Raw genomic sequence first — 27,838 nt, forward strand, 5'->3', positions numbered from 1 at the left:
CACTCCTAAACAGACCTAATCTACTCTCTAAACAGACGTGATCTTTTCAATCTTTCCTGGTACTGAAGTTTTTATGGGGGTTTAATCATTTTTTGTCATTTGTCTCTGGACTCCTATCTCTGCTATATGAGAGCAGAACTGTATTCCATATGAGTGTGCACCCTTTGTTTATGCAATGGCACTATAATATTTTCAGTATTATTTTCTAGCCTATTTGAACAACCTAAATAATTTTGAGTCATCTGCAAATTGGACACCTGCTCATCCCCTTTTCCAAATAACTCATAAATATATTAAACAATACTAACACTTAACAACACTAGCATATTAACCCCACTGGTAACCTTTTTCCATGTTGAAAATTGACCATTTATTCTGACTCTTTGTTTGCTATCTTTATCGATTTCTATTGGCTTCAGAGATGCTGGATGTCCATGTTCTGAAGGATTCCTGTTTGATTCCAGTAATCTCTTGAACCTTGCTTCTTGCTTTCTTTTTGTTTTGGGGTATGCTTACTGTGACGAAGTTCCTCCTCTGTCTTGGTGAATTCTGTGCTTTCTGGCAGACTTGCTCACCTCAGAGATTCACAGCAGCCCTCAGTTCGGCCACTTTTGCCAGCACCCAGAAGTCGACAAAACAAAAATCGCCAAAGGGTGTTGCTCCCTCTTGCTCCCTCTGTTGACAGATCATGTCCACATTGGGGACACCGTCATCGACAGGTGAGCAATGTACCGTGGGTATACATCCCACAGTGCAGTGTTGTGGGAAGGAAGAGCTGATCGCTGCATATCTTGGGATTCTCTCCGAATTCTCCCACAGCCCCCTCAGCTGCTGAGAGCAGCATCATGAGTAGCTCTGTGAGCTCTCCATGCTGAGGAATGGCAAAGCAGCACAGCAGTCTGTCCCCCTCCCCCTGCCGCAGCAGTCTGCCTCCTGCTGTGTTCCTAGTGCTGGCCAGAACAGGAGCATTCCAATGATTTGCTCTTTGTTTGTTCCCCACATGGAGCAGCACACAGATACTTCCCGGAGGGGAGGGGAGCATGCCGGCAAAGCAGCAGAGATCAAAACACTGAGCAGAGCAATCAGGGCAGGCATTGTGGGATACTGGGGGAAGCCAGTTCTGTCAACAAAACAATCAGGAATGTCTACCCTGGCTCTTATCAGAAATAATGGGTTGGGGGGAGGGAAGACAAAAGTCTCTTGTAGGGATGGAAGTTTTTTGTTGCCAAAACTGGTCATTTTTCATGACAAAAGTCCCATCGTAGTGTGTACACTCTTGCTGTTTTGTCGCCAAAAGTTTTTGGCGACAAAACTTGCTAGTGTAGACAAGGCCAGAGGCGAGATAGCTCTGCTCAAGCTAACATGCTAAAAATAGCAGTTTGGCCCCGTCCTCCCAAGGTCAGATGGGCTTGTACTCAGATGACTAGCTTGAGCCATCATGGCCACAGAGCTACTTTTAGCCTGTGTCTGGGAAGCACACTCCCAGTTCCAGTATAGATGTATGCTAAGAGACATTGCCCCAGAATAGCCAATAGCCTGGTGCATAGGGCACTCGCCTGGGGGCTGGGAAAGACCTGGATTCAAGTATCTGCTCCAAAGCAAGTATTCAAATCTGTGTTTTACACATGCCAGATAAGCGTCCTAACCACTGGGCTACTGGTTGTAAGGGGCCACAACTTTCCCCTTCAATTTATTAATCTAGCCCTGTATTTCCTTTGCTTTTGTTACTAATGGTTAAAAATGGCCCAAATGAAAACATTTAGTTTCAGGTCAAACAAAACATTTTGTTCAAGCCAAACCTTTTTTATATATATTTCAGAACTGCCAGTAAACTGAAAAATCATTTATTTGCACAGCTCTACTTATGTGTGCTTAAATATAGCCTCCAACATGTTGAGTGTAAGGATTTTAGCATGTTTTTGCTTTTGATTTTAGGGCTTTTTTTGACTAGCATCCTTTATTCTTCTTTTTTCCCTTTTTATCAAGATCAGCCTTTCTAAAGTTTAGTGTCCAGTACTAATTTTGGGTCTGATCCCCTTCCCAAGGATGTTGAACTTCATTATATTGGGTCACTATTACTTGGTACCAACACTATAGTTACTTCTTTAGCCAACTCTTGAGTGTTACTTAGCATTAAATCAAGAACCATCTCCCTCTTTGTGTGATATAGAACTAGCTGTTCCAAGAAGCCATCATTTAAATTATTGAGAAATTGCCTTTCTAAACTTTGTCTCAAATTGACACTTAGCCAGTTTATGCATGGGTAAATGAAGTTACGTATTACTACTCTTTTTATGAGAGAATAGTTGCCTCTCTGCTCTTCCTTGACATTGAGTACTCAGTGTCCCTTTCCTGCTCAGGAGGTTAATAGTAAAATTCTTCTAAAATATTTGTACTCATATAACTTGATATGAATCCATTCAGATTCTCTCTATAGCCATCTCTTCTCAGACTTTTTCTCTCACTAGATTCCATGGAATCCTTTAAGCATAGCACTACCCTTACATCTCTGTGATCTGGTCTGTATAATTTATAAGCCAGGTACCTAACTGATTTTTTTTTCATTCCTATGTGTTTCAGAAATGCTTCTTATGTCAAGCTTCTCTTCCGCTGTAGGCATTCTAGTTTGCCTGGTTTTCCTTTCGGACTTCTTGCCCCGGTTTATCAATATCTACAATTTTGCAGCCAGGTTCCTTTTTTTTTTCATTCTGATCCCTTTGTGTTGCTGAAGGCACAAAAGTGATGAAATCTGACCAGCTAAGAGTTTTGCTGGTACTCAGCATAGAGCCTGCATCACTGGCCTGAACCGGGCATAGCTTCAATGCCACCTTTCTTCCCTGTCCTGGCTCCAGTTTAGGGGATATGCAAGGACACGAAGGGGCAGGGACAGAGCACTGCTGTGCTCTAGCTATTTTCAGTCACACGGGCTGTTCTAAACTGTCCTGTGGCATGGGCCAAAGAATCCAGGAGCTGTAAATGACCTCTGTGCCAAGCAGTTCTCAGCCAAGACACTGGCCCTTTATTTTTGGCTTGGGCTTATTTTTATTTAACGCTTTTTCTATAACTCGGGCACTGGCACCCTTTTACTCTTCAGCAATGTAGGTCTTTGATCTCAATCTGTCCCTCCTCCCATTGTATTCAGTACTGGGTACAGAATTCTGTTATATCACTACATTTCTAGCAGATTTCTTTGCTTGATTTTTAAGCAATCCTCTGCAACTCTTGGCTTTCTGCCAGTAATAGTTTGGATAATTCTCCAAACTCTTGCCAATTTTCTGTACCAGTAGCTCTCCCTTCTCCAGAAAGTTCTGCAGTGCCTAAAAAATATCTTTCTCTTTACCCCCATGTTTCAAATCCCTAAAGCTTCTATTTGGCCCTGTATGTGGAACTGGAATAATTTCAGAGAAAGCTATCACAGAGGCCCTGGACCTAAAGCTTTTTTTTAGTTAGCTCAAATGAGCTTTCATGACCAGTCTTTTGCCTCTCTATGTCATTGGTATCATGGCCACCAGCTCCTCCCACCTTTGTCTAGATGTATGATGTGATCTCTCATCTGTATACCTGAGAGTTAAGTCACTTAATGGTTTTCATGGTCACCGCATACATAGCTATCAATATTCTAAGGATTGGCTTTCCTGTCACCATAGCTTCACTACATTTCACAACTATATCCCTTCTGGAATGATCACCTTCATATACAACTGATTCAAACTCTCTTGTGCTCACTCTCAGGCCTGGTCTACACGACGTGTTTAAACCGAATTTAGCAGCGTTAAACCTTGTCCACACAACAAGGCCCTTTATATCGATATAAAGGGCTCTTTAAACCGATTTCTGTACTCCTCCCCAACGAGAGGAGTAGCGCTGAAATCGGTATTGCCATGTCAGATTAGAGTTAGTGTGGCCACAAATCGACAGTATTGGCCTCCGGGCGGTATCCCACAGTGCACCATTGTGACCGCTCTGGAAAGCAATCTGAACTCAAATGCACTGGCCAGGTAGACAGGAAAAGCCCCGCAAACTTTTGAATTTCATTTCCTGTTTGCCCAGCGTGGAGCTCTGATCAGCACGAGTGGCGATGCATTCCCAAATCCAAAAAGAGCTCCATCATGGACTGTATGGGAGATACTGGATCTGATCGCTGTATGGGGAGACAAATCTGTTCTATCAGAGCTCCGTTACAGAAGATGAAATGTCAAAGCAGTTGAAAAAAATCTCCAGACTATGATAGACAGAGGCCACAACAGGGACTCAGCACAGTGCTGTGTGACAAGCGTAACGGAAAGCGGAAGAATCAAATGGACGTTCATAGAGGGAGGGAGGGAGGGGGTACTGAGGACTCCAGCTATCCCACAGTCCCCGCAGTCTCTGAAAAGCATTTGCATTCTTGGCTGAGCTCCCAATGCCTGTAGGGTCAAAAACATTGTCCGGGGTGGTTCAGGGTGTATCTCATCAATTTACCGCCCCCTCCATGGAAAGAAAAGGTAAAAAAATAGTTTTTTGCCATTTTTCAATGCCACCATATGTCTACTGCATGCTGCTGGTAGACGCGGTGCTGCGGCGCTGAACAGCAGCATGCCCTCCCCTTTCTTTCCTGATGGCAGATGGTACAAAATGGGGGAAAACCATCATCATCCCGTAAGTGCTCCTGGCTGTCCTCGGTGAGGTCAGCCAGGGGCGCCTGGGTAAAAATGGGAATGACTATCTGTCATTCCTGGCAGACAGTACAAAATGCTTGGTAACCGTCCTCATCATAGCAGCTGGAGCCTGAGCTCCATCAGCCACCACCACCCCTTTCGTGTCTAAAGAAAAGATTCTGTACTGCCTGGACTATCATAGCAGCGGAAGGCTGCGCTCCTCTCCCCCGCATCCTTTAATGTCCTGCCTGGACTATCATAGCAGCTGAAGGCTGCCTCCCCCTCATTTTATCTCGCTAAAAAGTCAATGTTTCTTATTCCTGCATTATTACTACATCACACAAATGGGGGGACATTGCAACAGTAGCCCAGGAGGGTTGGGGAGGAGGAAAGCAACAGGTGGGGTTGTTGCAGGGGTACCCTCTAGAATGGCATGCAGCTCATCATTTCTGCGGGATCTCTGGGGCTCTGACCCAGAGCGGCTGTGCTCTGGCTCTCCAGTAGACTTGCTCCCTACTCTAGGCAAGACTGACTCTATTTTTAGACAAAACATAAAGAAGGAAATGACCCACGGAGTCATTCCCATTTTTGTCCATGCAACCCCGACTGACCTCAGCGAGGCCAACAAGGAGCACCCATGACAGCAGCGGACGGTACAAAATGATTGATAATCATCATTGCCAATTTCCAATTGCAAATGGTACAAAATGATTGATAACCATCATCACCAATTTCCAATTGCAAACAGTACAAAATGATTGATAACCATCATCTCATCGCCAATTTACAATGACAGACGGTGCAGTAGGGATGGTAATCATCTCTGCTACCTTGCAAAGGCAAATGAATGCTGCTGTGTAGCACTGCAGTACCGCCTATGTCAGCAGCGTCCAGTACACATACGGTGACAATGACAAAAGGCAAAATAGGCTCTATGGTTGCCATGCTATGGCGTCTGCCAGGGCAATCCAGGGGAAAAAGGGTGCGAAATGATTGTCTGCCGTTGCCATGACACTGTTTTTGCACCATCATGCATTGAGATCTCAACCCAGAATTCCAATGGGCCAGGGCGATTGCGGGGACTATGGGATAGCTACCCACAGTGCAATGCTCCAGAAATCGACGCTAGCCTCGGTACATGGACGCACGCCACCAAATTAATGTGCTTAGTGTGGCCACGTGCACTCTACTTTATACAATCTGTTTTACAAAACCGGTTTATATAAAATCAGAATAATCCCGTAGTGTAGACAGTGCTTAACTCTGTCTGTCAGGTCTCTGAGCTCTAAAGATTCTATCATTTCTTCATTACTCCACAGTCTCTTGTTCTAATGATGTTCCACTATACCCCCATCTGCTGGTCACACAAAGATAGCAAATAAAGAACAAATACCAACTAGATAAAAATGGTTGGTAGGAATTAAGAAAAATGGAACAACTGGCTGTCTGTGTGAGATTATCCTTTTTTGATGGATCAAATGATATGATTAAAAAAACCTTGAAGGTTTAAAAATATCTATTTTTGTACACTCATGGTAACACAAAATCTGTACTGCTCTTATCTCTTTTTGATAGTCATCCTCTCTTACAACTTACGGGGAAAAATAACTCAGACTGTCAATGATTCTATTTTATAATAAATAGTTATTAACTAAAAATCTACCACCTTAGTTTTCCTTACTTTTGTTTATTTTATGGGCTAGATTCTCTATGCTCAGCTCCAGCACAGTAGTCAAAAATGTTAACTTTGAATTTTTGACTGGAAAGCACATTTCACAATGTCCAGATCTTGAGTACCACTTAACAGATTTCAGAGTGGTAGCCGTGTTAGTCTGTATCAGCAAAAAGAAAAGGAGTACTCGTGGCACCTTAGAGACTAACAAATTTATTTGAGCACAGTATCAGAGGGGTAGCCGTGTTAGTCTGGATCTGTAAAAGCAGCAAAGAATCCTGTGGCACCTTATAGACTAACAGACGTTTTGGAGCATGAGCTTTCGTGAGTGAATACTCACTTCCTCAGATGCATGTGGTGGAAATATCCAGGGGCAGGTATATATATGCTAGCAAGCAAGCTAGAGATAACGAGGTCAGTTCAATCAGGGAGGATGAGGCCCTGTTCTAGCAGTTGAGGTGTGAAAACCAAGAGAAGAGAAACTGGTTCTGTAGTTGGCAAGCCATTCACAGTCTTTGTTCAATCCTGAGCTGATGGTGTCAAATCTGCAAATCTGCAAATTTGACACCATCAGCTCAGGATTGAACAAAGACTGTGAATGGCTTGCCAACTACAGAACCAGTTTCTCTTCTCTTGGTTTTCACACCTCAACTGCTAGAACAGGGCCTCATCCTCCCTGATTGAACTGACCTCGTTATCTCTAGCTTGCTTGCTAGCATATATATACCTGCCCCTGGATATTTCCACCACATGCATCTGAGGAAGTGGGTATTCACCCACGAAAGCTCATGCTCCAAAACGTCTGTTAGTCTATAAGGTGCCACAGGATTCTTTGCTGCTTTTATTTGAGCACAGGCTTTCATGGGCTAAAACCCACTTCATTGGATGCATGTAGTGGAAAATACAGTAGGAAGATATATATACACAGGATGTGAAAAAATGGGTGTTGCTTTTAGCTCAAATGAATTTGTTAGTCTCTAAGGTGCCACAAGTACTCCTCGTTCTTTTTGCCAGTTAATAGAATTTGTTCTTCTAAGTCTTACCATGGAAAAGTTTAAAGCAAGTGCATTTTAGTAATTATTCATTTGAAATGAAAAATACTGGTTGATACTTTGAGACTTTTAATGGCAACATTAGTCACTGCTTCTACCAGCACTACAAGTCATTAGGTGGACCAATCGGAAAGATTCAGGAAATTCATTGGGAATTAAAAGGGATAATAGCTGAAAACCCTAAAGCTAAAGTACTCCTGTTCTAAAGCTAATTGACTACCATGCAGATTGGCATGGAAGATGTCCCTGCACATGAATTCCCACATGCACAACTTTTATTTTCACAAGGAAATAATAAATGCATTGGTTTCCCTTTTATAAATCAGGCTTGCACATGCAGTTTTCATCTTGTATTTTTCTGCCCTCTAGTGACAAACCAAAAATATTTTTAGAAAAAAATCTATAGACACTTTAAAGATGTCACTGTATTTTCTGAGGCCATCTCAGGCCACTAACTTTACTTACTAATATGCTACAGTGTGTATTTAGGGTGACGAGACAGCAAGTGTAAAAAATCGGGACAGGGGTGGGGGATAATAGGATCCTATAGAAGAAAAAGACCCCAAAATCAGGACTGTCCCTATAAAATCGGGACATCTGGTCGCCGTATGTGTATTAGTTGCTATTTTATAGTTTGTGATGTAACTAATAAATGGTGACCAGAAATGTGGCTCTATTTTTTCTAAATTTCAGCTGGTGTACAATATACTGGGGAAAATTACTGAACTTTAAAGGGGACCTTCACATAAAGTACTAGTAATAAATAAACTGAAGGTATTCTGATGTGGTATAATGCCCCCAACAGCAAGATTGAGGGAGATATTAAGGGACTGATCCACCTTCAATTCTCACTGACCTCAGAGGGAGCTGATGATGTTCAGCACCTTGCCGGAATGCTTAGCACTTTTAAGAATCAACCTCTTAGCACAAAAGAATGTTAACCCTTTTTTCCCCCCCTCTCCAATTCAGGCCCTGCAAGTCCACAAAGTCCTGTGAGCCATAGGTAAGCTCCATGTTCTAGCTGCCACAGAGCCCTCCTGGAGCATGAAGCCAGACAAAGTGGGTTTTATTTAGTATAATGATGCGGGCTTGTTGAAATGGTTTTACTTTAGATCCTCAAAGGCATAATGTATTTTAAAACCCTACCAGATTTCTAATTTATTTCATTAATGTTTCAGAATCCCTTCCGTCAGGAAAAGAAATACAGTACAGTATAAACTGTATGCTTCTGAGAAATATATCTCTGGTTTTAAATGTCATCTTATGGCTTTGTGGGGGAGATAAATATCCCACACTGAAATCTCTCTCTCTAGACTTCAGTGGAAACTGCTAGGTGCTTTGCATTTTTAAAAATCAGGCCACATAGGTGCCTAAATTAAATAGAGCTCTTAGCTGCCCTATTCAGCGTTTCTCAAATGCGGCCACCAGGGGCTTTTCTTGCGGTCACAGCCTCCTTGGTGGTGATTGGAGAGGGGGCAAAGTAGACGCCCCTTCCCCGGGATCGCCAGCAGGGGTTGGTCCCTGCCCCCTTCTGGAACCACAAACACTGTAGGAGCAGGTGACCAGTATGAGTTCCTCACCTTCCTGGGGGCGGTGGGGCTTGTGCATAGGTGCTGGAACTAGCGGTGCTGCCACATCCCTTGGCTTGAAGTGGTTTCCATTATATCCAGGGTTTAAAGTTTGGTTCAATGACTCTCAGCAACCCCACTATACAAATTGTTCCAGCACCCTTGGGCTTGGGCTGTGGGCTTGGGCTATGGGCCCTGGGGTGATGAGCAGCAGGCTCTAGCCATGCAGCGACAGGCTCTGTCCGCCAGCCGCCAGGCTTCTGGCTCTGGGCTCGCTCCCCATCCCACATTGCCCCTGGCCCCTGCTGCCTCCTCCAGCCCCCAGCCATGCAGCAGGACTCCAGGCTACAGCCCAGGACTCACTCCACCTGCATCACCCTGACCCGCACTGCCTCTTCCACCCCCCCATCCAGTCACCCATTAGCCCTGACCCTCCTGCTGCCGTACCAACCTCCACATCCAGGGTTTGTCCCCCAGCTTGCCGGGGATGAATGAGTCTGCTGTGAAAAGTGATATTAACAAATATACAAATATAACTTTTCATAGTAGCAGACTTACTAGCTAGCAAGTCTTAAAAAAAAAAAAAGCAACCAAAAAAGCAAACTATGCAAAGCACCTTATTTATGTTTCTATTCTGTTTAGGTCCAGTAAAGAATAGAGAAAACTGTACATTATTTTTATTATTGAGTCTGAAAAAAACAACAACAAAAAAACCCTACATAAATAAATTACAATGATTTGGACATGTATATGGGCATATTTATTTGTTTTTCCTAAAATTAATTAAGTGCTTTAGGAAAGACAGTCAGAGTGGCCACCACCAAGAGTTAGTGGCTGCACTGTGAGGCCACCAAAAAAATTGTTGTGAGACCGCCTGCCTCAAGTAAGACTGCAGCAAACTTTCTATTTAAGAGCCACCTTTATAAAATGCTGTGAAATCCACATGCCTAGGAAGATTACCATGAAAACTGGTAGGCCACCTCAAACATAGGCATATAATATCTGATGTCAAATCAGGGTAATTTGACAAAAGATATAGGTCCTCCAAAAACAGACCTGATTTTTTAAATTACTCTTCTGATGCTTTTTTGCCCACAAATTCCGGGAGAATGGGGGACTGCAGACTGTGCATGTGAAAATCTGGCCTGAAGCTCCTTTTAAATTTCAACAAAGGTCAGAGTTTGGTTTAATAAAGCTTATTCTTCAGGAAAGCAAAGCCTCATTCCTGAAGGTGGGAATATGAGCAGCTCACAGTTGTTTAGAAGGACCTCAGTGAGTGATAGACTGGTGGACTGACCTGCTCACAGAGGGCTTGTCACTAACGCACGTGAGCTATTCAAGAGTAAATAGTGAAGGCACTTTAGTTTTACCAAGCTATAAACTCCAAGCAAGCAGTGGAGACAAGTCTAGCCTCAGTTGCTGCCGTAGGCCTTGGCTATACTTGCAAGTTGGAGCACATTAAATCAGCCCCAGGCACCCTAACTCCTGAGGTGTCCTCACTGGCAAGACACTTCGTGTGCCTGGACTGTGCAGCTGGGGCACTCCTGGAAATCCACTTCCATGAGACGCAAAGAACTTGCTGCACCCTGGCTGAAATGCTGGGGTGTCAGTGTGGCTGATGTGTTACCATTACTGTAGAATGCTTCTGCTGCAGAGAGAGAGAGAGAGAGAGAGAGAGAGAGAGTGAGTGTGTGTGTGTGTGTGTGTGTGTGCGCGCGCGCGCGTGCAAGGCAGTGCGAGGAAGGCAGATGTCGGGCTTCCCCCTGCTGCTGTCTGAACTTGCAAGACAGCCTGCTGACACACTCTTCCCCAAATACACTGTCTCTCCCCCCACATACACACAACATCCTCCCTTTCACACTCCCACTCCCCATTTGAAAAGCATGCTGCAGCCACTTGCACACTGGGATAGTACCACAATGCACTTCTCTCTGTGGCGTTGCAAGAGCTGCTCATGTGGCCAAGCCACTGCACTTTCAACTGACAGTGTAAACACAGGGCAGCACTTTCCCTGCTGCGGTCTCCAAGGGCTTGTTTAACTCCTAGCGCTCTACATCTGCAAGTGTAGCCATGCCCTTAAGGAGTTCTCAAACTGTGGGTCGGGACCCCTCAGGGGGTCATGAGGTTATTATGTGGGGGGGGGGTCACGAGCTGTCAGCCTCCACCTCAAACCCCACTTTGCCTCCAGCATTTATAATGTTAAATACATAAAAAATGTTAATTTAGAAGGTTTGCACTCAGAGGCTTGCTATGTGAAAGGGGTCACCAGTACAAAAGTTTGAGAATCACTGCCTTAGAGAAAGATGGTAGTATACAAGCCCCAAGCCCGAGTTTGACTTCACTTCTTACCTGACTGCACACACATCCAGTTCTCTCTGATTAAAGCTCATTTTGCCAAGTGATTTAAAAGTCAGTTTGTATTGTGACTACTTTTATGCATATGGTCTCTTTGGACCTACCAGAAAACTATGGGCAGCATCCACCTAAATATATATATATACCCCTGGGCTGCCCTTGACCTCATCTAACATATGCCATGGCGCTCTGTGTACAGAATCACTAGGGGCCCTGTGAGATTTAAAAGGAAAGATGACGTAGTGATTTAGGCAGCAAAATGCAACTAGACTCCTGACCCACACTTTACACATCTCAGGGCTTGTACACAACCACTTCTGTCCCTCAGGGGTGTGAATAAGGTACCCCTTGAGTGAGATAAGTTATACCGACCAAAGCACAGTATGGACGTGCTATGGGCGGGGTAGAGCTCTGCCCAGACACACAGCTACCCCCTCGCCTGGAGATGGTTTTATTAGGCCAACAGGAGTGCTCTAGGCTGCCTTAGAGCACGCAACCCCTGATCCCCACGGGGGTCGGGGAAGCTCCAGTCTGCCTTGGAGCAGCAGGTACGCGGCCATATGGCACCGCGGGCAGACTGCCGTGTCCTCAGCCACGGCACAGAGCGAAGCAAAGGCCCCCACCACCCGCCCCGAGGCGCCGCTGCACCAGTGCGCCGACAGGCTCCCCGGCCTCACCACTGGGCTCTCACACAGAATTGGCCCCGCCCCCTGCCTATATCACTGCCGACTCCGAGTCTCAGCGCAGTGCGCTCAGGCTGTGTGAGTCTCGCCTCGCGCATGCGCAAACAGCAGCGCTCACGCTCTGTGTTTAGTCTCGTGGCGGTTGTCCTTTCTGCGCATGCTCTGTGTGCCGCATACCCAGCCCCTCCCCAATTGAACGCGCGCATGCGCAGCGTCTCTGGTTCCGGCTGCTGGAGTTGTGAGAGAGAGGGAGTCTGGCCGGGGCTGACTCGGGCTCGCTTCTTCCTGTGGCGAGGCGTGTCGGGAGTCAGGGCCATGGCGAGGAGCGGCCCGTGACAGGCACCCGGAACGCTGCTGCTGGGCAGGGGAGCGCCATGGCCGGGCGGCGAGGCGCGGGCGGGGCGGCCCCCATGGCGGAGGCGCCGGGCTGTGGGCCTGCGGCGGAGCCGGCCCGGGAGCTGTTCGAGGCCTGCAGGAACGGGGACGTGGAGCGGGTTAAGCGGCTGGTGCGGCCCGAGAACGTGAACGGCAGGGACACGGCGGGCAGGAAGTCCAGCCCCCTGCACTTCGCCGCAGGTAGCGCGCGCACGTCTGCTCTGGCGGGGCCGGCGCCTCCCGCCCGGGCCTATGTGGGAGCGACCCGCCCCTGGCTGTGCCACGCACCGGGCCCCGAGTGCAGGGGTGCCTGGGGACTGCCCAACGCGCGAACCCGGCAGCCTGGCCCTGTCGGAGCCTGTGATCGCTTCTTGTGTCGGGGCTGCGCTAGCTGCTAGCGCTGCGGGCTCCTGGCTCTGCACAGCGTGTCTCCACGAGAGGGGCTGTGTCTGTGCTTCAGTGACGAGCGTTGGGGGCGTTTACCCACCCCCGGTCAGTTGTACATACGCCAACTTGGCGATCCGCCGAGCTTACTGGGCTCCAAACACCCATTGGTGACGGTGAGAGTTAGTCCCAGTCGCCACAGAGAATGGGACCTGGCCAATTGAACGGAAGACGGTGGCTGCTGACTGGGTGGTATGACCTTCTCGCTAAGGTGCTGGACTAGGACCCCGGTGATCTGAGTTCAGGTCTTGGCAGCGTTTCCCAAACTTCCTGTTTGACAAGTCCTTTGAATCTCAGAAGCTGCGTTGGTTTCCCTCATGTTAAATTGGAGTACTAATGCTTTCTGCTGTACAGAAATGTTAGAGATATCCTATGTACTACAATAAGAACAGAAGTATTTGTGGCACCTTAGAGACTAATATTTATTTGAGCATAAGCTTTCTTGGGCTACAGCCCACTTCATCAGGTGCATAGAATGGAACATATAGTAAGAAAACAAACACACACACCCTGAAAAGGTAGAAGTTACCATACCAACTCTAAGAGGCTAATTAATTAAAATTAGCTATTATCAGCAGGAGGAAAAAAAAACTTCTGTAGTGACAATCAAGAGAGCCCATTCCAGACAGTTGACAAGGTGTGACGATACTTAACATGGGGAAATTGCAGATACAACACAGCTACCCTTTAAGTATTTAGACTGAGAGTTAAGAATTCAACAGCTTATCTCATGTTGATTTTAAAACTGCCCTGTATTAGAATTTCTTACATTGTCTGACAGGTCCCTTTTGTAAGTCCCAAACTTTATGCACTTTTTTTGTTTGTTGTCACTTGTAAATGAACATTACTGCATCCTAACAAACTGAATCTAATCAGTCATTGCAGCTGGTCAGGAGATTGTGTTCTATCGCTTCAGGCACAGACCTGGCTGTAGCTGGCCAAACACTTATGTGGATGCTTTAGGCTTGCCTATTGCAACTCATTTCTAGGGATAAATGGTACAAAATCAGCAGGCCATTATTTGCCAAACATAGGTCATTATGAACATGTAGCCTTGCTGCTCCACTCTGAATAGAGTCCTGCTGTGTGTCTTTTCATATTCAAAGGCCTTCATGGTGTTGGCCCTAGTTACCTGAAAGCCTCTTGCAGGATAGCTGTATTCCACTGAAATTGTGAAATAGTTTACCATTAAAGGGAAGCTATGAACACATGAGACAACTTTAATAGATTATGGAACTCCTAATGCTTTCAAAACCTAAGTACCAAACTCATTTCTTTCAATAAGATCTTTACGCACAGCACACCTACAGTTGATTCTTAAACTCAAATTCCTTTGTTAGCCAGTCAAGCTATTTCTACTACAGGCTTGGGAAATAGAAGATAATCTAATTACTGAAGGGACGGAGACACACACACGTTTCTCTTCAGATTGTGTAAAATTTAAGTGCCTAGATAAGAATAACCCTGCTTAATTTTGTCCAGTAGAACTTTCAAGGCTCTGAATAGCCTTAAAATAAATCACAGAGTTATTAAATTCACAATAGAAACAGATAGGTGGTGTATGCCACTAGGTAGCAGAGATTTTGGGAGGATTCCATATTCCTCCCTTTGGTTCCTGAAAAAGGAGGATTACAAGGCAGTTATTGATGTCTTCCCTCCCAAGACCGCAGGATCTTTCTGGTAGAGAGACCTACCTGTTAGTCTCTCTTGAGAAGATCTACTTATAGTCTTCCATTGGATGGAACTTTTCCACTGTGAATGTAACCGTAGTAAGTGAAAAAGAATAACGTGATTGGTAGCAAATTCGTGTTTTGGGTTTTTTGTTCCATTATTCCGGATGTGAATAAGAAGGGCTGCTCTTTCGGTCTTCTGTCTCTGGAGGATTACCAGAGTACTGAAGATAGACGTAACCTACCAGGAAGTGGGAACAAAGGCTCTGCTGTAGTTTTGCACAGCAGAGCCTCTTGTTAATGAGGGTAGGTGTGCACACCTTTGTATTAATGCATATGCTAGGCAACCTTTTTTGTTTGGTTTAGTTCAGTTCTGGAGAAGTGTACTGATTATGAAGTGTACTGACATCTTTGCAACAGAGATACCACAATACCAGGGAACTTGTGTTCCTTTTTAACTTGTATTGTCACTTTGGCTTAGACTTTAAAAAGTGCAGCCTGTTAGACAAGGTCTACTTCTCTCCCATTCCTTAAATAAAGAATTTCCATTCTTCCTCCTGGTCTAAAGGACTTACTTTTAGACTTGACTTTACTAACTGGAAAGAGTTGAGAGAACAGGCTGTTCTCATGTGCTGCTGTCTGGAAACAATGGATCTGGGGATCTTGGTGGAGATTAATTTTGATGTTTCTTAACTCCATTGCACACATAAGATGAACCTATGGCAGTTAAGTTGTATTGAAGCTTAAGTCAAGAGTGTCACTGCACAACAAAGCAGGCATGTAATCAAGTCGAATTAGCAAAAGTTAGGGCCTAACTGTGTAAGGCTATGTCTATGCTATAGAAGCACAGCTAAGACCCTAGTGTAGAGACTCATTAAGTTGATGAAAGAGTTTTTCTGTCACTGTGGCTAATCCACTTGTCTAGGAGGAGGTGGTATGTCTCAGGGGTGTGAATTTTTCTCTCCCCTGAGCAATGTTCCAACGTCAGCCTAAGTTCTAGGTGTAGACTGGGCCTAGGACGATCAGGCAGGTAACCCTTTTTGTCATGGAGCATGACAACCAGAAAATCCACAGATTCAAGGGATTTGTAATAGCCAGAATGCCCTTCCTAAAACATTCAAGTTTTTTGTTTATTTGTTTTTAAACAGAAGACATGAGGAACAGATATATTTAGTTTATAAACTCTTTGGAGCAGGGATTGTGTGTCTCTGTGTGTGTACAGCAGCTAGAGCAGTGGGGTCCTGGTCTGTGACTACGGCTCCTAGTTATTTGTATGTATTTATTGCCTAGCAGGGAAATTAACCCAATGCCAAGAGAGGACTCAAGCCTCTCCTAGTGACTATAGATAATTACTGTTAGAATTAGTGAGATGCCAGAGAATACGGATATAAATCCGTTTCAAATCCTGAGGAAAGTCCAGGAAGTAAGTCAAGTAAAAGTCTAAATAAGACCTATCACTGAAGTAGACAGAGGAAGATCCTCAGCTGTCATCAGTAGCTGTATAATTGCTTGAATAAATATGTAGATGTGTACCCCTCCTAGGCAGCAGAAAGATGTACTTAATCTGGTATAAAAGCTCTATTTTGTTGAAATCAGCATGCTTTAATGCAGTGGTTCTGGTGACCCCTTTCACATAGCAAGCCTCTGAGTGCGATCCCACCCCCCTTATAAATTAAAAACACTTTAAAATATATTTTACATCATAAATGCTGGAGGTAAGGTGGAGTTTGGGGTGGAGGCTGACAGCTTCACCCCAAACCCATCCCATTTCTTTGTGACCCCCAGTTTAAGAACCCTTGCTTTAATGGTTATATCAACCAATGAGAATGCACCTCTCTTTAGAAAATAAAGAAAGTACAAATGGGAAAGTTGATTTAATTTGAGGTTTTCCACTTGCTTTAAATCCTCATTTAAAAATCAGTCTACTCTGCTCACTAGAGTTTTTGGTTTCTCCAGAAACACAAACTTGTACCTCTTTACAGATAAAGGTGATTCTGAAGTGCCCCAAAGACCTTCATAGGCATCAATCACATCCTGTAAGGTTTCGTTCTGTGATAGGATATGCATGAGCAAGTGCCCTAAGTCATCCTAGCTTCTTGAAAAGAGACAGCTGTAAAAACTTAATATAAATGGACAAGATTTGCAGTGCTGGTGCATTTTCAATTAGAGAAATATTTAAGATGTAGGGAGCATTGGACTAACAACATTACAAAACTGCTTTATGTAAATATAGGCTTGTGTTAGTACAAGATGACATTAAACCAGGCTTGCATAATTGTCACTTGCCAGCCTATGCATAATTTGCTTGTCCGCTCTGTGATGGACAAATATTGATATTTTACTTCAAAATATTACTTGCCCTATATGAGCAGGTAAGTAGAATTTTGCAGGACTTTGTTAAATTGGCTACATTTTTTGCTTTCCAGTAACTTAATTGGAATGTAAAGCCTCACCTAAGTGTTTATTTAAAAATCTGTTCACACTTCATTTTTGATCAGATATATATCATTGTATTAGGGATCTCTGAATATAGAAATGGTGAACTTTCTCAAATTGTAGCTGTGCAAAGTCACTATGATAAATTACTTTATAGGCTATTTGTCCCCAATGTACAATTTCAGAATTAAACTACACTTATTTTTATAAGTGGGGGACATTCAGATTGTTTTGAGCAATGAATGGGGAGATAATGAAAACTTTAAGTAAGAAATCTACTTGCCTTCAATCAGGATCTTTCTTATGTAATGTTGACCTTTACAGACTTGAATATGTTGTCTGTCTTTCTGTGTGTGTCTCTCTCTCTCTCTCTCCCCCTTCACCCCCCCCCAAAAAAAAAAAAAAAAGAGATGGTAAGAAATAAAAGCTTGTGGCTGGTTATTTTTCCCTGCTCTGAAAAAACACTGACTAGAGAAATGAGACATTGGCTCTTCAAGAGACCTATTTTCTATATCTTTAAAAGCAGAAAACAACCCAAAACCCAAGTTTTTGCTGCAGCAAAATTTGATCAGTGAATTAGAATACAGAACCCAGTTTGCTTCCAAACCAAGAAAGTGTAAGTACATGTTAAAAGTAGGCTAAGCGCCAGCATATTCATAACACATTTTTGTTTGTTTATACACAATCTAGTTTTCAACATTTTTTTCCTATGAAACTTAATAATGGGTACTCTACTATGAAAATCTAGCCTCTATCCAACATACATATTTTTTTTGAAGGAAGCTGCTGTTGTTGAGGTCTTAAGTTTCCTTATAGAAAACTCATCCTTCCATTATCACGATTTTTAACATAGTTGCGTATCCCGTATTGCAGTGTGGCCATCTGTTCCCCCCACTAGTGACTGGACTACAAGGACATTTTTGCTTCACAGACTTTAAGCTAACTGGATCTTTTAACTCAGGAAATAGAGAGGCTCATGGTTTTAGATTCAGAGATCCCAGGTTTAAATCCTGCTACTGATGATGTGCTCAGAGGCAGTGCAGTACACTTGGAAGCTCATAAGAATTTTCATATCAAATCAGAGCAATAGTCCATGTACTCTAGTACCATATTTCTTCCTAATTCCAGGCGGTTAAGTCTTGACTAAACACAAAAGTTGTACTTTATTAACTACATTGGTATAGTGAAAAGTGGTACACCACGCTGCCCCCCTGTACAGGAAGAGAAATAAACTACTGTTATAAGATGCTGTTATACAGGCATAACTACATCCATGCTGGAAGTTGTACCTGATCACAACTATTCAGTTAAAAAAATACCCCTAACCAAAATAGTTATACCACTAAAAAAGCTATGTGTAGATCCTGCTTTAATGATTGGGTTATGCTCTTAAGGATTGACAAGCCAGTCAGTTGACCACCTGTTGTTTGACCACAGTCAAACATGGTCAGATATTTCAGCAGGAATGCTCTAATGTAGGCAGCAGCCTGGGCCTACCTTTTTGATCATAGGGCCATCTGTTAGCAAACCTACTAAATATCTTGATCATTCATTTTATTACATGCTAATGGTTGGGGAAAGAGGTGAGGTGAACTAATGGAAAGATGAGCTTGGGCAGGAGGGATAGCTCAGTGATTTGAGCTTTGGCCTGTTAAACCCAGGATTATGAGTTCAATCCTTGAGGGGGCCACTTAGGGATGGGGGCAAAATCAGTACTTGGTCCTGCTAGTGAAGGCAGGAGGCTGGACTTGATGACCTTTCTGTGAGATAGGTATGTCTTCATATATTATATTTGATTATCTGGAATCTTGAAGAAAAATATTGTATGAAGATCTTTATTTGTATACTAAGGGGTTGGAGTACATGGTGGTTTGCAAAGCACATTAAACAAGACAAAAGACATGGTCCCTGCCCCAAATATCTTGCAATCTAAATTTACTAGACAAACATACAGAAGTTAACTGATAAAAGGAGTGGAAGAGGTATAGGATTGTTAAGTTATTAAACCTCCTCCCCCGACACAAGGAGCAAAGAGGCACAGTCCCCTTGAGTGCAGCAGGTTTCACCACTGTAAAGTGCCAGTGTAGACAGTGCACCAGCTGTGAGAATACTGAATACAGTCTACTTATAAAAGCTCAAGAGAAAACAAATATACAAAATATCGCAAAAAAAATCAAGTGATCATTCCTACCCTTAATGCTGCCTACCTTCTTGAGCCATACTTGCTGGGCCAAGACTTTTCTGATGATGAGTTTGATTAATCTTGTCATCTCATAGTGGTTGTTGCAAAGGCTATATAAACAGTTCAGATGAAGGTAGCAAATTATAAAGCAAGAAGTATCCAGTTCAGTCCTAAAACAATGTGGAGTACAATCCCAGCAGTTGAATCAAAACAGTTAGCTCCGTCATCATAGTGGAAAGGGTTGTGTCCTCCTTGCACTCTAGCTTCAGTGGCAAAAATCCTTTTAGTATAGGTTTAAGAAGTAATCCTTTTAAAAACCAGAAATAGACTGAAGACCTAGTGAGCATGTATCACAGTTTAAGATTAGAGAGGAAAATGGCAGATGAAGAATTGACTCAGTATTTATCAGACAAAGAAGGCAATACTGCTGTGTTTGATGACAGATATAGATGAAGCAGATGATGAAAGGAGGATGTTCGAGGAGTTGGCCTGCTACTTGCCTAGCATAAGTGCATTTAAAAATGACTCCTTTATAGTTTTATTGCTAATTTCATATTTCTTTTGTAACCTTTCAGGCTGGACTAACATGCACATCTAATTGCTAAAAAGTAGTAATTATTCTCTAATTTTTTTAACTTCATTTGATTGTGTTTTTGCATTTTTTCTTGAGTTAACATAACTCAATAAAGTAACTTTTTTGTAATTAGGCATAAGTATGCATCTAAGGTCACCAACCTGTAGGTCGTGATCGACTGGTCAATCCTGGAGCCTCTGCCAGTCGATTGCAATCTCTGGCCACTAAAAGTCCGATGGTGCAGCGGGGCTAAGGGAGGCTCCCTGCCTGCTCTGGCCCTGCGCCACTCCTGGAAGCGGCCAGCACGCCCCTGAACCGCCCTGGGGGAGGAGGGGCAGGGCAGGCATCTCCGCGCGCTGCTTCTGCCTGTAAGCACTGCCACCGCAGCTCCCATTGGCCAGGAATGGAGAATACAGCCAATGGGAGCTGCAGAGGCAGTGCTTGCAGAGAGGGGCAGCATGCAGAGCCACATGCCTCCCTGGCTCCCAGGGGCTGCAGGGGCATGTTGGCCGCTTCCAGGAGCGGCGTGGTAGGGAGTCTGCCTTAGCCCCGCTGCCCAAGGTAAATGCCGCTCGGCAGGAGCCTGCACACCTCCTGAACCCCAACCCCCTCCTGCCCCAGCCTGGTGAAAGTGAGTGAGGGTGGGGGAGAGCCAGCAACGCAGGAGGTAGAGAATGGAGTGAGGAGGGCGGGGCCTCAGGGAAGGGACAGGGTAGATCCTGGGTTGCATTTAAATTTGAAAAGTGATCTTGTGCATAAAAAGATTGGAGACCACTGGTGTAAGGCTATGCCTACTGAAGACCAGACATTTTTATTCTTTTTTGTTACTGTTGTTACTGTTCCATTAAATTAGTGCTTTAAAATATGTGACCATTTTTTACATCATTTGGCAATGTTTGACGGATCAATTGACTAGTTACTACATGACCAGTCAAAGGCCCAACTCTAATGAAATATAAATTCTTTATATATTTCTGATTATCTCTGGGACTATGAATGTTCTTATTACTCGTTGGCCAAGTGAAGCAAGGTCTACTATGCAACTCCATAGTGTGTATGTAAATTGAAACACCAGAAAAGCATGAATCACTGGAAAATCAGGGCACCCGGACTGTCTGTGCTGCACACAAAGGAAATCATTCTGCTGCCTCCTGATGCTGCTTGCACCTCTCAGAGGTAGCAGCTTAGCTAACTTGCTGCATGGAGATCATGGTCTTTAACCTGGGCTCTACCAAAAATGAGAGCCTTACAGAGGGGTTTTTGCTGGTGGGGGAAGCAGGGACTGGAGTGTGAGAGTCTACACTGTGGGGCTTGTAGTGATACAAGTGTAGTTGTGTGTGTGTGTAGACAAGCTCTTAGTGACTTTCCCAAGCTCACAGAGGAAGTCTGTAGCAGAACAGAGAATTGAACCTAGTTTTCCTAAGTGCCGTGGGCACCTTAGGCACTCAACCATCTTTCCTCCCTATGCTTGTCAATGTCCTGGACTAATGTTATCTGATATTTTCAGGTCACAACGGTTTATCCTAGCATTTCTAACCAAGACATCTGTAGTTACACTATATACTTGGGTATAGTATCAGTATACTTTTTAGCATTACATGTAGGGTTTTTAATACATTGGTTTCAATAAAAGTATTGCTGTAGCAGAGAACTCAGTTGTGGTTTCTTCTGTAGTAGTTTCCCTCTTTAAGTGTCTTGTTTTTCTAATTTTAATCTTGGCCTGATTCTTTTAATGCTTAGTGGTTTATACAGAGTCATATTTTTGTTTTAGGTTTTGGTCGGAAGGAAGTAGTTGAATATTTGCTTCAAAGTGGTGCCAATGTCCATGCACGAGATGATGGTGGCCTCATTCCTCTTCATAATGCCTGCTCTTTCGGTCACGCTGAAGTTGTCAGTCTTCTTTTGCATCATGGTGCAGATCCTAATGCTCGGGATAATTGGAACTATACTCCTCTTCATGAAGCTGCCATTAAGGGCAAGACTGATGTGTGCATAGGTAACTTTATCAGATTTTCCCCCTCAACTGACTTCTGTGTGAATTAAAACCCTGCAATGCCCAATTCTTAATTTATTTTTTTTAAATCAAGCACTGCCCGTCACTAAATTCTAATTTGTCAGGTGCACACTCACAAAAATGAAAAATTTACTGTGAGCTGAAACTTGACATATAAAAATCTGTTGACTCATACCTATAAGTTACAGAAATGCAAAAATCCCCCTGCTACCTTATATGGTTCTCTCTTAGGTGGAGAGAACTACATGGTGGGGGAGGGGAAAAGTAGTCGTGAATTTGATTTATTTTATAAGTAGTATTTTGACTACTAAGTGGTCTTTCTCTCTTCCCACACTCTGTCTTAGACTCATCCTGCCCTGTGCTGCTCCTCATAACACATGGAAGCAATAGAAACATTTTTTAACATAATGACTTTGTTGTGGTCTTTTGTTCCCTGTACCCCCACTAAATTAGTCAGAGGCATCAGTCTTCACCCAAACCAACAGATTAAATTGAATTTATGTTTTAACTAGGTAGTTATGAGAGCTGTGAAGAGTATTAAACAGTTAATAAAGTGGTCAAGTAGTGAAATATGTGTCTGAGCCATCATCTTCCGGTTGTCTTGTCCAATTTGCCAGAGGTGGATTTGATAAGTTTACCTTGGCATAAGAGCATGTCTGACATGTCAGGGATATTAGTTATGACCTAGGTGGCCTCAACATATGTAAAGTTTGGGCCAGGGAATTAAGAGTCTCCCCAACTTGGCCATTCTGTTGATGGGTCTTGGTGGGATGACAAGCCATATTTCAAAAGCCTAGTTTCTATCAGAGTTGTTTCACATGTGCTACTTTATAGTACTGCTACAGCATGGTGCTGAACCAGCCATCCGAAATACAGATGGAAGGACAGCTTTGGATTTAGCAGACCCATCTGCAAAAGCAGTGCTGACAGGTAAGTGCTGTTTTTTTAATCTGCAACTGATAGATCATGGCTACCATTGCTCCTATTTCAAAAGTAATATGCTGTTCTGGATTTTTCTTAAATATTAGTTTAATTTCTATTTATTTGTGGTCAGTCCCCAAGTATAAATGACAGAACCTATCAGAATTTCAAGAGCACAAAGTACTAATTGTTTTAAAGAGGGGAAATAGCTGGAGACTTTGTGCTCTCTAAATACTGAAAGAAGAGGATAAGTGGAAAATTTTAGATTATGAAAACTTTTATCCATGAATTGTATATTTATGTTTATGTAAGGAAATTGTTTTCTCTTCACTTTCAGGTGATTACAAGAAGGATGAACTCTTAGAAAGTGCCAGGTATGTATTAAATGTAGAAAACAATTTGCATATGGCAATATTTTCAGAATAACTCACTTTTTAATAACACATACAAATTAACTTTAAGATTGCTTTCTGAGTACATACAAGGCCTTGGACAGTCATTTTTGGGTTAAATTAATAAAACAATTATGGCACCCTTATCTCAGGACCTTGTCCTAATGGAGTCCCAGCAGTTAACTCACTCTCCCCAGCTTCTGACAGCACTGCCCTATCTAGGGTTCTGTCACTCCATCAACCACCACACTCCTACAGCTCTAGAAAGGAGCTAAACGCCCTCTGCCCCATGGAGCTGTTCTTATACTTAGGCTGGTGGGCCCTGATTGCTATGTCCCACACAGCCACTCTAGGCAGCCTGGAGGAGCCTCCAGCAGGGGGCCTCAGAGGATCTGGTATACCCGGTCATAGGTTCTACTTACAATGAAGAACCTTAGGGTTCTTTCTTAAGCAGTGTTGATGAAAATAGCCAATTAATGTTAGACAAGATGTGATACGCAGTAGCTACTGGCTTGTAATATGTCAATGTTTATATTGTATAATTTGAAATCCTTTGTTGAAGTTGTTTTTAGTAAATTTGAAACATTCCAGATAGCTGTTTCGTTGGTTCTGCTATTTGTGCCGCACTGTAAATACTGAAGGCAACTAAAGTTGTTTTTCTATTCAGTATCAATTGGCTAAAATGTCCTGTGTGTGTTTAAACTATTTATTTTTTTTTTCTAGGGGTGGTAATGAAGAAAAGATGATGGCTCTCCTTACACCATTAAATGTCAACTGTCATGCAAGTGATGGCAGAAAGGTATTTTAGCTCAAAGCCACATTTAAAGACATTTTGTTTTGAAATGTTAACGTTTATATTTAAAACTGCCATTTGAGTCAGATTTTTGGTATGTCAGATTCAACTTGTACTTAAAAAATTGTGTGTGAAGACAGAATGTACCTATGTGGCAACTGTCAGATATTTTTCTTCTTTGCTTAAAAAGAACTATTTCCACTACTTTTTGCATTGATGATCTGCATCAAAGAGTAGTGGCAGAACAACTTTCTTATGCTGACTGACTTCTTTTGCAGCTGTGCTGTTGTCAAAGTTACAACAAAAGCCTTCCTTCTTTGATCTTAATAGTTGCCAAGTGAGTTGAAGAGTTGTATCCACGCTCTTCTTTTGCACTACCTCCATCCTGTGTCCCCAAGACTTGGAACTGGCTCTGACATTACCTCTTTTTACAGTAGAGTTAACGCTACATTTACAGGGTATGGACTTATTGCTGGCAGAGTAAGGGTACCTTGGCTAAAAACACCAAAATTCTCATCCAAAATTTTTTGAAATTTCTTCAGTTTGTTCCCATAGCTTTCCTGAAGGTTCAAGTCACTATCTATGGCCCTGTCTCATTAGATATTTGCATGGGCTCATTCCCTTAAGTTTCTAAGTTTTCCCCAAGACAGTTTCTTACATGTTATACACTGCAGTTGGATATCTGAAGCACTCCAAAACTTTTAAGTGTCTGAGCATCCGTACTACTACTTCTCCCTCCTCGTGGAGCATGACTCTCGTCCAGCTGTGCAGACTCCTCAAGTTGATGAACCTATCCACTTCCTGAATGAAGAAGATAGGATTTGCACAGCGATCTTATTGCTTCAGGCCTTTTGCTGGGTACTCCTCTCTAAAAACTCTCATGCCTCCTGACTGGACAGATCATAGAGCAGTCATCTGCCTTGGGAGTTCAGGTGGAGGATAAGGAAGTTTTTTTTGTTTGTTCTGCATGTAGTCACACTCTTCTCTCCAGCACAGTTAGCCATCATTGTGGCTGATTTCTAAACTTAACTTGTTACTTGGTAATCTGACAGTATATGCTGATAACAGCTAAGTCACAGCGGGAGCCTCAGTGGGAGGGCTTTGGCATATCTGTGGAAGGACTAAACTGGGAGGAAGTGGGAGCTGAGTGCAGAGCCCAAAAATCTGTCACAGTGGTTGTCGTTTGTGTAAATGTATTAGTGGTGAGAAAAACCTTGCAATATGTATTGATGGTAACTAGATCACAGGAAAAAAAAAGTGAGCAGGTAAGGAAGAAATGTCCTGTGCACAAATATTGATTAAATAACTCTTCAAACATTCTCTCTCTACTGATGGTACAAATATTTTGAGGACTCAGATAACTTTATTAGTTGTATTCCTTTCACATTTCACAATGCTTGATTAGTTAATAATTGAACTTATAATTTTGATTCATTCTAAATTCATTCTATCTTTCCAGTCAACTCCATTACACTTAGCAGCTGGGTATAACCGGGTTAAGATTGTGCAGCTGTTACTACAGCATGGAGCTGATGTACATGCCAAGGATAAAGGGTGAGTTTTCTTTCACTTGTGTTTAGGATGTGTCAATAATGCACTTTTACATGTAATAAAGAATTCTAATGTTAAAAAAAAACTTGACCTGGATTAAATGCCAGAAAACTCAAAGTTGAAGCAGATGTACCATCTCTAACTTTATAATTGTGACCTTCTAATTTTTGGTCACAACCTTATGAGAAACCTGCAAAGCAATAAAACTAATACTAAATCATCCATAAAACATTTTCATTCTAATAGATGAACTGCCAACCTGTATATGTCCAAAAGACTTTAAAAGATTTTTAAAAAATGCTTTTGTACCATACCTATCAAAATTCAGTACACATCTGTGGTTGGTTCAGCTTTCATTTTCTTTTGAAGACCTCCTTTCACTTTAAGAATAGTTTTCTGATTGGATTCCCATGATTTCTCATTTTAAAAGGTTATAATCAAAAGAATAAACATCGTTTTTGTTTCCCAAACAGTGAATTTGGATAATATATTACTCCTGAGGGCATTGTGCACCAAAAACTAAGAAATTATACACACAATATTTTAAAATTCTGCAAGTTTTATTTGTCAGTAAGTAAATGTAGGGGCTCCAGCATGGCAGTGGGGAGCACAGGCCGCTGGCTGCACAAAGGTGGAAAATCACCCTGCAGCCTCCCCACCCCCAGAACATGGACTGAGCGGTGAGGTTGCACCAAACCCTGACAAAGCACAAGGCCTGGACTTGCCCCAGAAATACCCTAGGGCCATGCCCCTCAGAGCCAGGTGCACCAGATGTGCGGCAAGTTGGCTCAACCAGGCAGGATCCAAGTGTGGGGGGATCCAGGTGTGGGGTGAGAGGATTCTGTATGGGACCATCTATGTGCAGGCAGCTCAGTGGAGGTCGATGGAGGGTGGGATCTGGATACACAAAGGCTTGGGAGGGGGGTTCCAGGTGCAAGGGCAATGGGACTCTGCAGGGGCTTCCAGGTGAAGGTTGTTGGGGTTCAGTGAAGGGGTCTAGGTGTGGGGATCTTATCAAGGGGGTCTGGGTGCTGGTGGAGTGGGGCTTAATGGGGTGGGGGTGTGAGTGCAGCTAGTTGTTGTTCAGTGGCGTGGGGGTCTGGATGTGGGGGCTCAGGATGATACAGAGGGGATATCAGGGTGGGAGTTTGAGTGCAGAGAGCTCAGTTGGGGGATGGTGTGGGTGCAGGGATGGGGGTCCAGAGGCAGGGGGTCTGGGTGCAGGGGACTTCAGATGCAGGGATTGAGGTTCAGTGGGGTGGGGTTCAGGTATGGAGGGCAAGGGGGGGTTTCTGGATGTACCAGGTAAGGCTTGGCAGGGGTGTCTGGGTATGGGAGGTCCAGATGCACAGGAGTTGGGTTGATGAGGGAGCGGCACAGCTGAGGAGTGATGGGGGCAGAAGCAGGGGGGGATGCTGAGCTTCCTACAGATGGGGAAGGTTTCTGGGGGTGAGTCTGACACAGCCCCAGCTACTTCTTGCAGGGGAAGAGGAAGTCCTGTCTTCTCGTGCCTCCAGCCCAGCCAGGACTAGCAGCTGATCCCCAGCCCCGCAGTGATTTACCTCTGTACTGAGGTGCCTGAAACATTGTACCTGTGCCGCTAGGGAGTGGTGCGTGACTGCTCTTGCAGCTTCCCCTTGCTTCTCTGTCAGAAAGTCATTTTTCTGCATGGAAGCAAAGAAATCTGCGGGGGCCATGAATTCTGCCCAGACGCAGTAGCACAGAATTCCCACTAGAGGAATATATTTGTAAGCATTCACTTAGCATATAAGGGACTTTTGTTATTGCTTGGTATAGAAATGCTAATTGAAACGTGGTAAGTTCATGCAAATTTACAGAAAATATTTAATCTCTAGAAACCTTTTTTTTTAAATTGTGAATAAATAGGCTGAAATTACAGAAAATATAATCTTACTAAGTCTTTATTCTCAACGTATCACTTCAGGGTGCATGGAGCAGATGCCTGATCAAAGGGTTGCAAGGCCCTTGTAAACTTGAAACCTTTGTCAGTCCTCCCTTGCTACCCTTGCAATGAGATTGAGTCTCTCTGGCTGTCTAAATTACACTAGCCAGCCACCAGAACAGCATAGGATCAGGAGGGAGCAGAGGTGGCTTAAACACCTTAGTTTTCCCTCCCTGTGGAGGCGAGGTCTGTGCAGGGCCGGTGCAAGGATATTTTGCGCCCTAGGCGAAACTTCCACCTTGCACCCTCTGCCCCCACCCCTCCCCCCAGAGCATTGCTTATTATAAACTTTCAAAAATGAATACTGCATAATGTGGCATTGTTCATTAGAATTAATACATATTCGGCTTGAAAATTTATTAATTTCATTATTTAGCCTCCATATTTAATGAAAATAATTGAATAACCTGACAGGGTGTGGGGCTGGCTGGCTCTGGGCAGGGCAGAGGATGCGAAGTTGGTTGGAGATGGGGTGTGGGGTTGGCTGGAGACAGGGGGTGCGGGACTGGCTGCGTGCAGGGCAGAGGGTGTGGGGCTGGCTGCAGGCAGGGCAGGG

At 43.6% G+C, this 27,838-nt stretch overlaps 1 protein-coding gene across 5 annotated transcripts in view; it reads left to right on the plus strand.

The window, feature by feature from the left end:
* The first annotated feature begins 12,175 nt into the window (after positions 1 to 12,175).
* Positions 12,176 to 27,838, plus strand: part of TNKS2 (tankyrase 2) — a 56,927-nt gene continuing 41,264 nt past the window's right edge. For 4 of the 5 annotated variants that reach the window (XM_050959296.1, XM_050959301.1, XM_050959298.1 and 1 more), the window contains exons 1-6: positions 12,177 to 12,543; positions 21,420 to 21,644; positions 22,497 to 22,592; positions 22,921 to 22,957; positions 23,699 to 23,774; positions 25,228 to 25,322. In XM_050959296.1, the coding sequence (XP_050815253.1) occupies positions 12,342 to 12,543; positions 21,420 to 21,644; positions 22,497 to 22,592; positions 22,921 to 22,957; positions 23,699 to 23,774; positions 25,228 to 25,322 (731 nt within the window). In that variant the 5' untranslated portion in view covers positions 12,177 to 12,341. Of the gene's footprint in view, positions 12,544 to 21,419; positions 21,645 to 22,496; positions 22,593 to 22,920; positions 22,958 to 23,698; positions 23,775 to 25,227; positions 25,323 to 27,838 lie in introns of all 5 variants that reach the window. The other variant, XM_050959297.1, reaches the window with a different exon arrangement.

The sequence above is a fragment of the Gopherus flavomarginatus genome, chromosome 6 (assembly GCF_025201925.1).
Source record: "Gopherus flavomarginatus isolate rGopFla2 chromosome 6, rGopFla2.mat.asm, whole genome shotgun sequence".
Taxonomy (NCBI): Eukaryota; Metazoa; Chordata; order Testudines; family Testudinidae; genus Gopherus; species Gopherus flavomarginatus.